This window comes from Cynara cardunculus (genome assembly GCF_001531365.2).
Source record: "Cynara cardunculus var. scolymus isolate 2C chromosome LG 1, CcrdV1, whole genome shotgun sequence".
NCBI classification, from domain to species: domain Eukaryota; kingdom Viridiplantae; phylum Streptophyta; class Magnoliopsida; order Asterales; family Asteraceae; genus Cynara; species Cynara cardunculus.
Genome location: NC_037528.1, coordinates 1,255,163 through 1,265,487, shown reverse-complemented (window position 1 = coordinate 1,265,487; position 10,325 = coordinate 1,255,163). Strand labels below are relative to the sequence as shown.

At 35.1% G+C, this 10,325-nt stretch overlaps 2 protein-coding genes across 2 annotated transcripts; one reads left to right on the top strand and one right to left on the bottom strand.

The window, feature by feature from the left end:
• Positions 1 to 3,260: 3,260 nt before the first annotated feature.
• LOC112519354 (cysteine and histidine-rich domain-containing protein RAR1) lies at positions 3,261 to 8,395 on the bottom strand. The gene is made up of 6 exons (XM_025127421.1): positions 8,166 to 8,395; positions 6,935 to 6,937; positions 6,759 to 6,841; positions 5,805 to 5,959; positions 3,963 to 4,201; positions 3,261 to 3,595 (listed from the first exon to the last, which is right to left on the bottom strand). The coding sequence occupies exons 1-6, from the start codon at positions 8,256 to 8,258 to the stop codon at positions 3,500 to 3,502; spliced, it is 669 nt and encodes a 222-aa protein (XP_024983189.1). The 5' UTR covers positions 8,259 to 8,395; the 3' UTR covers positions 3,261 to 3,499.
• A 445-nt stretch (positions 8,396 to 8,840) lies between these two features.
• On the top strand, positions 8,841 to 9,605 carry LOC112525192 (CDGSH iron-sulfur domain-containing protein NEET). Its single transcript, XM_025135208.1, has 2 exons — positions 8,841 to 9,157; positions 9,293 to 9,605. The coding sequence occupies exons 1-2, from the start codon at positions 8,931 to 8,933 to the stop codon at positions 9,393 to 9,395; spliced, it is 330 nt and encodes a 109-aa protein (XP_024990976.1). The 5' UTR covers positions 8,841 to 8,930; the 3' UTR covers positions 9,396 to 9,605.
• Positions 9,606 to 10,325: the final 720 nt, after the last annotated feature.

The window sequence follows — 10,325 nt, the reverse complement described above, 5'->3', positions numbered from 1 at the left end:
TAATATATATATATATATATATATATATATATATTTATTATTAGAATATAATTTTTAATGTTTTTTTTAATATATGGTTGAAGTTGAATTCTTTTAGAGTTCGATTGAACCTACCATTTTTTTAGTATATTTTGCAGTAGGATTGAGAATTGAGAATGATATAACCCCACTTCTAAAGCAAATACTAAAGTACAAATCATTTCACACTAAACACGCTAAAAACAAGTACACATTTCACACTAAACACGCTAAAAACAAGTACACATATTTGATGATAAGTTGAAGATGCCCTAAAAGCATCATTGAACTAAAAAGTAAAAGTACAAAATCACCCATCCAATTAAACCAACCCAATCAAAATTGACTTATATTTTATCCAAAAAATTCAGGATTGGATTCCGAGGACAAGTGTAAGAAATGATCTCTACCTTTGAATCAATCTTAATTAGGTGTCAATATTAATGAGGTGCATTATGATGCACCGGATCAATTTTCTTCTAAAGCGCAATTTCATGAATGAACATGAAATTAAAAGTGATCAAGAGTTGAGATATGTTCTTACGTTTCTCACCGTAACTTATTTTTGTCAAATCAGCTTTCCACTAACTTATTTTAACAAAAACTCATTCTTAAAAATCTTCCCCAATACAATAACCTTTTCAAAAGCTTTTGATCACTTAAAACTTAATGTTCATACTCTTCTATTTAATTGTGACATGCAATCCCTCCTAAAAAACCATCATAAATACATTGTATTCAATTGTCACAAAACATTTTATCATACATTTTGGAGCCAATTTTACATTGTTTAGGATCTTCCATAAACGAAAGATGATTAAAAAAAATACAAGAATATAATGACAAAGATACAAAAAATCAATTCATTCAAAAAATAAAAGATGATGAGTATATTTTTATACTTTTTAGATATTCAATATTGGTGTCATTTTAATGGTCTTCTCGAGAGATTTTCAGTTATAAAGTATATTTGGTTTTATTATAAGCATTTAATGAATTAGATTAATTAATGAAGATATAAGGTGTAAAATGAAAATATGATTTAAGAGGTGGTGTAAAATAAATTTTTAATTACAAAAAGCTTTTGACTCCAATGCATCAAAACCATTTTAAAAGCTATGAATGGAATATGCATCGGAGATGATTTGCATTTGCACATTGGAAATAACAAAACAGGGATTTATGTTACACTTTTCACTACTTTCATCGAAAAGTAGAATGGATTGTTTCATCGTCTCTTAGAACAAGATGAAATAGACTTATATTTTATCAATATAACCTTAAAATAAAACTAAATTTTTATTTAAAACATCAAGTGTCTCATTTTTAGATTTTATTCATTCTATAAATTTTATTTAATGTATTTTATGTTTTTTAAACTTTCATTTTTTATATGGTTTTTATATTTTTATTAATTTATTATATATTAATTAAAAAAATAATGTATAAAAGGGGATAAAATAAAAATTGGAAACTACATAAACTTTTTATTTTGTTTTATGAAAACTTTCTAATGATATTTTTTTTTATAAAAACGATTATTTCATTATAACTTAATAAATTACATAAATTAATCAATATATAAACAACTCATGAGAAATAAATTGTCATTTTACTTGTTCTGTCGAGATTTGGTAGAGAGTTGGGTTCAACTACTTGTTTTAATATAGGTGATCATGTACACTGTACAGGAACCCAATGCCCTCGACTGAAATTCCTTTGGGAAAGAAAAAAAAAACATTGATATTTGCAACTCTTAGGGCCGTTTACCAAACGCTTACTCAGGTAAGTGAACACCAAGTCATATTACCTTACTGGATAAATATGGTAAGAATCAATAATCTTACCCGGAAAGTGAGGGCGATGACTCTTACCACGGTAAGCGCTTACCGGGTAAATTGTTGCATTTAGTGGACTAAAATCTCATCCGGTAAGTAAATGATAGTGTTAAGTTTACCGGTAAGCGCTTACCGGTAAGTGTTTGATAAACTGCCCTTACTTTCTAATTTCTAAGTTATATTTGCTTGAACCAAACAATACAAGGATACATGTGATCCAACTTGAACCAAACAATACAAGGATACATGAACCTTGGACAAGACCTCTAATAGAAGTTATTGAAGACATACAACTAAGGTAGCAAACTAGAAGCGGGACGTTTACCAAACGCTTACCGGCAAGAGACACCACTCTCACTTACCTAATTGGATAACATTCTTGGCAATCAAAATGAATTGTTGGTAAGTATCTCTTATCCAAAAAGCGCTAACTGGGTAAACGTCTTCCCCCTCATTTACCAGGTAAGATTCCCGGTCTTTGCTATACCTCTTACCAACTAAGATTCTCTATTCTTTCTAGTCGAGCCTCTCGATCTGTCATTATACCCTATCTTGTAGACTATGGTTAATAGGCATCTTTAGAACGTGATTCTATTTGTTTCACTAACTACTACTACTCCCTATTCCTATTTTGTAGTCTTTTTGTTTCACTAACTACTACTATTCTAGATACACCATGTGGTCCTTGCTAAGTAAGATTCTTGATTCTTGCCATCCTCACCTAGTAAACGTTTGGTAAACCGTCCCTTAGTGAGCCGGCAGTTAGGTTACCGAAGTCCTATGTTACTAGGGGCGGGAAATTTTTCTTACCTGGACTACATTTTTGTGTAACTTCTGCTTCCATCTTGTTGTCTACTTCTACCTCCATTTTCGTTGTTTCTTGTTTTAGGTTCTTTTTAATCACCTCCTCTCGTAAATCCTTTGAAGACTTTATTTTGCAAGGGTTTTCATGGAAACAATCACTATACTATTTGAGGAAGAGGTCATATCTGCATATATCCCACCCCCATCCACCCCACCTTGATTATGGACATGCCAAAAGCTTTTATAAAGCACAATAGTACATTTCCATAAATGGAACCAGACAAAGGTGAGTACAGCCATATAGATAGCAACGAACACCAGTCATAGCAGTAGCAAGTAGAGGCAATTCATAGTTACCAAACTCGTTTTATAGTGCGGTTCTAAATAAATATTAAGTCACTATAAAATGGAAAAGTGGGAAATATATTGACAGTTGTATGGTTCAAATATATGGCAGAAAAAGAATATTTAACAGTTACAACCAAGATTTCAGTAAATATATGGCCAATCCTACGTGTTTTAGCAACTATTCGTTTAGATGATCTCAGTAAAAAGATAAAAAGGTCATCTAATATTTGAATTCCATTATGGGATGTAATGAAGTGATGATGATGTTCCAATAAACAAAGATGTGAACCACACAACAGAGAACGATGGACACGGTATTGAACATATAAAACATAAAGTTATAACAAACTCAAGGCACCTCATCATTATATAAAAGCTTGATCATAGGAAGAAAGGTGCACCTCAATACTGATGAAAGTACTCAGTTCTACAGCAGAACAGCCAGTTGAAGTAAACAAATTAAATGCCTAAATCTTGCAGGCTTCTGCTTGTTATGATTCTGGATCTGCATTGTGCCATCCCTTAGCACATGGTTGAATGGTCATGAACTCGTCAAATTCCTTCACATGAATGTCACAGCATTTCCACTGCAGCATACAGATCACAGTTACAAGCAAGCATGCTGAAAGGTAATAAAAGAACCCGAACATAACTAGGTTAAACCCACGATTTGGCAATAACTCTTTGGAAGTATACAGTATCTATATACAGAAAAACTCGCACACCCTTCACCATTGGTGAGGCATGAACCCTTAACCTCCACGAAAGTTGGGCTTTATCAGTTATATATCAGCTAAACACCCTTCGGTTTTGGTGAAAATTATTTATGGTGCCTAGAATAGATAAATGTTGCATCTTCCCACCCCACATTAAAAAAAACTTTTACCAAAAACAAATACGCAAGAAGATTTTGATGTTGGTGTATCAATGCATATACAAAAGCTATAATCTCACCCCTCTCATTCGGTCATGGAAGACAGCAGGACCGGGGTGGTAATTACACGCAGTGTCATGGTTATCAATTTCTTTGAAAGTTTGACCACATCCCTTGTTTTTGCAAGTCCGGGGCTGGTTTATGTCGATGACTTTCTTTGCTGGAGCTTTGACAGTTGCCTGCAAATCTAGATTAACTTCCTTCGAAGTAGATTGAACTTGAAACGAGGATTTAGAATTCATATCTTTTGCTTGTGAACCTAATGAAGTAAAAACAGGATTAGAAGCGCTGCTACTAGCCATCTCACATGAAAGTATTTTTGCTTCAACATAAAAAGTTTAGAAACAGAGCCATCTCTCATACTCTCGGCTCTCGCCAAGGACTGTGTTTAACATCAGTTACAACAATATACATCATCCAGGGGTCCAGTAAGGTGTAATGTATTTTTATAAGTTTGAGAACATAAAGGTCTTATAAATCACAAAAGATTAACATATCAAATAAGCATCTTCAATGACAAAAGCTTAGGGACTTGAAGAAAAAACAGTATATTCTCGTGAATTGTGATAATCAATGAAGTCCCCTTAGAGCATTTTGACCTCCCCCAGTCAACCACCAGCCATAACCCGAGGAGTTTCAATACAAGTTCTAAAAAGATCGTTCTTGATGAGACCACGTGTGGCACCAGCAAAATAGACGAGGGTTGTGCGGGTATATGTACAAACAAACTCCTGCCATGTTACAACATCAGATGTGGAGTAGAATCCGGTGGGATAGAGAACACCAACATCTTCATAGTCCCACGATTTACGCTTGATCAAAATACAGGTGAGTTTCTCATCCAGGGTAAATAAATGTGACACGAGCCCCAATCTTCGTCCTTAGACCGGCAAAAATTCCATGTGATGCCGCACATCGTGATAAAGTGATCCCAACCGTTCAATCTCTTCCAATAAGGTTAATTGTATACTCACCTCAACATCATATGGCAGTAATGATCACGGTCATCTGCCGTATAATTATTCGTCCATAAATATTTTCCAACGGTATTGGACGGATAAGTTTGCATCAGAAATGATATATCATAATCGAATGTTGTACTACTGGTGCAGAAAACTAGATACCGAATCTGCTACGGCATACTACATTCTATTCCATGTCAAGCCTTGACATCGGAAAATACTTATAGACGAATAATTACACGACTGACAACCATGATCGTCACGGCCATATGATGTTGAACCAGGTACACGTTCAACCCTCCTGGATAAATAGAACGGTTGGAATCACTTCATCACGATATGCCGCATCACATGGGATTTCTGCCGGTCCAAGGTCGAAGATTGGGGTCCGCGTAGCATCTATTTTACTCGGAACGAGAAATATGTGCCTTCTGATCAAGTGTAACTCACGGGAGTATTTAAACATCGATGTTTCCCATCCCACTAACCACCAACGTTGAAATACGACAGAAGTTTGTTTGTACACGTACCTGCACAACCCTCTTCTGTTTTGCTGGCACGACATGTGTTCTCAAGAAGAACGATCAATTCTGATGGAGGTTTTAAAAGGGAACCCATAAAATGCCTTGTTGAGAAATTCGGGTAGAAAGATGAAATGAGGCAGATGAGAGAAAAAGTGATCGAATACATTCCAAGAATTGTGTATGCAAAGTCACATGAAGTTGTGAAAGACATGAAAGACGCATTTGATGTGGCTATGGAGAGAGTTTTGAATAGAATCAAGGATCAAGAAAAAAATGGGTTCAAAGAGGAATGATTTTAGCAACTAAGAACTCATATAAACTTCTATTTTTTTAAATCAACCAAGTTTGATAACTTGAGGCAAATTTGAATGAATACCATGGTCGGAGCAAAAGAATCCTTGACGACACCTGGGACATGCTTCTTTAGTTGACACATTATTTGCAGGAGCGGATGTTTTGATTGCTTGCTTGGGGGCAGCAGTAGCCTTTGCTATGGTTGGCTTTTCAGTTGTATGTTTACCCATCTTGCATCTTAAATGAGAAAAGATCGAGTCATTAACCGAAAATGTAAGATGCAATGATATATGCATATGGAAGAAAAACGTCAACAGTACTCACATCAGTGTGAATTAAACTACTAATCAAGAGATATTTGGCCCAATGAAAAAAAAAAATCAAAGATATTCACATCAGTGTGAATTAAACTACCAATCAAAACTCTAGATCGAGGTTTCAATCCTCAATACTAAGCGAGCAGTGCATTAGTTTTCCAAAAAGAAATAACATAAGATGTTCTAATTAGAGCCAAAAGTTATACATACATATACCAATTTCACTTTCACCCTTTGAAACCATAAACAAAAACATGTCACACCAGCTGAAATTTAAAACATTAATTCAAAGCTATCTTTCCCTTGAGGAACACCCAGAAAAAGAAAGTAGGTTACATACATGTGACACACAAAAAGGAGCAACATTGAGATATTCCAACTTTAGCTCCTGCTCTGAGTGTGAGATACCTTCCAATGGAGAACATCTTAATCCACTCTAAAGTAAATACTAGTAGCTATATGTCTATATTATATGAGTTAGAGTGGAAAATTGAAGTTTTTGTATTTCTCAAAATTGAACATACAAGAAAAGGCAACACACGTTGAAATCGGTATAACACATTTGCCATCAAGCTATATATTCCATTTGTCCGATGAACAAAAAATGGGAATATAGACCTCACTGCTTAAAATCGAGGTAACAAAAAGTATATACTAATACAGAAACGTTTAGCTCATTAAGTGGAACCCAAAACAGATCAACACTCTGCAAAGCATACCCGGGAATTTCCAGAAATAAGCTGAAATCATGACTCCTTTTTTTGCAACAGCTCCACTCTTTCATACCATCGTGAAACAAAGGCTGAAGCAGAAGTAGTTGGCATTTGTATATATGATAAGCTAATGGCAAACGAGATGTAAATAAAAATCAATTAGGTATAAAATAGAAACTTACTCCCTGAAGAAATAAAAATGCCCGATCGGTAAACAAAGCCCATGCATACAAAACAAACAAATTAGACCTTCATCACCAAGAAACTGACAAAGAGACAATTCATGATTAACAAATATGACCAAAAAGTTAAAAGTTGGGAGACAGCACTAATTGAATCAGTTTTAAGATGAATGTAAAACTCACACTAAGAGATTTATATGATGATGTGACACTTTATAACTGAAGGCAAATTCAATTACAGAACATACTACTGACCAAACTGTAACAAAGAAATGGTTGGTAAATGGACCTGATAACAAGAAAAATACTTAACTACTAATTTTACAGTCTGATTTTGCTTCAATAAATAACATCAACCTAAGTTATATAACTATGGTAAATATAAACTATTACATTGGTAATACACACTTCACAGATAGATTAGATGCTAGCAAGTGGCCAAAATCCACACAGTTGATGAAGTTGCTACAACACATAGTGCATCAAATTCATGTCAAAAATGTGGTAAGCTGAGTGATCAATTTAATCGGCTTACAATATCCAAAATATCTTTTCATGCTGGAGCATCTAATTTTTTCCCTTCATTGTCCTTTGAAAACATTGTTCCAAATCACGGTTAGGTTTTCTTACCAAAGAACTCATGTTTTTTTTTGCAATTAAATAAATCAAGTTGGTGAAATAATCTGTTATCAATTGATAAACATTGCACCTTGACCTTCCATTGCTTAAAGGAAGCCCACTTCACCTTTAATTCATATTTCTGATCGTACTTACTTCAGTTCAAGTGGGTTAGGGCTTTTTCAACAAAACTATCCTGTTTTACTGCTTTTCAAATAGCAATTGTGCCATGGCTGAAATATAAATTTTCTTCGGCTTTTTTTGGAATAGCAACCTTCTATGTGTACATTATCGGGCTCAAATTCAACTGCATACATATGTTTGGATCATAGAACTCAAACTTCAAACTCAAAAGTTCAAATGTTAAAAAAACTCTACCACTCGGTTCTCTGAATGAACTAAAAAGCACATTACAGTCTCTAATTGTACTATCTAACAAGTGATTGCCGAACCAACAATTATGTAATCAATTACTAATGTATTCAACAACAGCTTAATGGAAAATTAAAATAGTTTCTCTTCTTTGATATCATAATGATTAACCTCGAAATTAAATGCATAGAAAACCGGGGATGATTTAGGGGAAAAAGAAAAGGGTAAATGGACCACCGACCGATTCGTGATAAGTGCAGGAATCCTCAGGATTATCGTCTTCCGTGAAAGTAGCGTTACAGCCAATTCTCTGGCATCGAAGCAGGTTCGCCATTTTCACACAGTTATTCTCTTGCTTCAGTTGGATTCCGATCGATCGATCGACCGATCAATCGACGTTTCTAGTAGCAGAGAGAAGTCTAAACAATAGTCGCTCTTCTTGGAGTATGGACGACGATTCCACTGGCTTCCTTTGGGCCGTTTCAATTCCATTTCAAACTAGTAGGCCCAATTTTACAGATGATTCTCGAAGGCCCATAGAAAATATATATTTTTAACAATTTAATTTTATCAAAAAGGGGTAATAAATGCTCAAATGAATTACGTTTTTAGTCCCTATGGTTTGTTAACAATTCTATCTTTTATCCCTATGATTTTAAAATTACGGTTTTCGTTCCTATAATTCTAATTTATCGTTATTTTCATTTTTGAGATCAAATTATACCATTAAGTACGAGCACCTCGAACAGATTCTCCGACATGGATATTTTGTGGATTCCTTTTTCCACATGTAAACAAAAATAGCAGTTTTCATGAAATTACAAGGACTAAAAATGTAATTTTTTCTACGTACTTTCTCAAAGTGGGCCATCATTCCTAACAATCGTGTGGCGGAGGGAGTATCCGCATGTAAAACTTCATACACGGAGCGTGTTCTCCACAAGTTCACTATCTCCTTCACCATAACAATCTTTCTACCAACCAATTGCAGAGAAAACACAGATCGATGGCGAGCATAGTCGGAGTCGGGATTCCTTTTGCCTTATCATCATCACCGCAGGCACTCAAAAGATCCACCATAGGCGGTGGAGTTACGATACGCTCCTCACGGCGGATGGTGGCGGTGAGAGCAGAGGGTGGTGGTATAAATCCTGAAATCAGGAAGAACGAAGACAAAGTCGTCGATTCCGTCGTCGTTACGGAACTCTCTAATCCCGTCACTGCTTACTGCAGGTTTCTGTTTCTTCCACCTTATCGATTTCATCGATTATTTCAATAGGTTTCAAAAATTGATCAGTTTGGAAATGATTTTGATTCATATAATTAAGTTGATTTGCTATGAATTGATGTTGAGTTGTGATTCCGTAGGTGTTGGAGGTCTGGGACTTTCCCACTTTGTGATGGTAGCCATGTAAAGCACAACAAAGCTAACGAAGATAATGTTGGCCCTCTTTTACTGAAAAAGCAATAGAAGCTTATGGTATTATGAATTCATGATCATGTTTTTATTTGCTTGATTGCCTTCAAATTTGAGATGTATCTTTGAATATGTCTCTTCTATATAGAGCATGCCCAAATCCCAACATTATATTCGGTTTTCAATTTGTTTTCTTTTATTTTGCGGACTATATATCATGTTGAATTGTTCGTGAACCGTTCGGCGGAAAGTTCGTTTATTTAATAAATTAATGGACATGAACAAATTTTTTTGTTCTTTCGTTAAACGAACGAACACGAACAAGAATCTCGTTCGTTCGTTTATATTCGTTCGTTTATATATTAAATTTAATATATACTCTTTTGTTTATTTACTTTTAATTTAAGTAACATTTATTTATGTTCGTTTAGCCCGTTCGTTTACGTTCGTTCGTTTAGCATGTTAACGAACGAACATAAACGAACACGAACACACCTGATTTCTAAACGAACGAACACGAACACAAATATTTTCGTTCGTTTACCGTTCGTGTTCGTTCGTTTGTTCAGTTAAGTTAAACGAACGAACATGGACAAGCCTCCGTTCGTGTTTGTTTACAGCCCTAGCCGTGCATCTTGATTAATCCCATGGAGTTTGTGGTGTTGATTTTAGTGTCACCGGTTTTATTTTGGTGTAAGGGGTAAATATACGAGAGCTAAAGAGGATCTTCACTTGTTTTTATACATGTTATGAGGTGCGAAGCGCACACTTGTATAAGAGTAGATTGATCCTTGTACGACCAAAAGACGGGTGTCAAAGGGGCAACGCCCCTGGTGTGGACGGAAGAAGTGTTATCGAAATATCATCATACACACACCATAGTTGTGTTTGTTCATCTCTTTCTATAGGATTATAAACTTCGTCTTCTACTGGTGGATTTCTATCGATGTTCTGTTTTGACCGTGGTCTTCTCCCCGGGTTTTC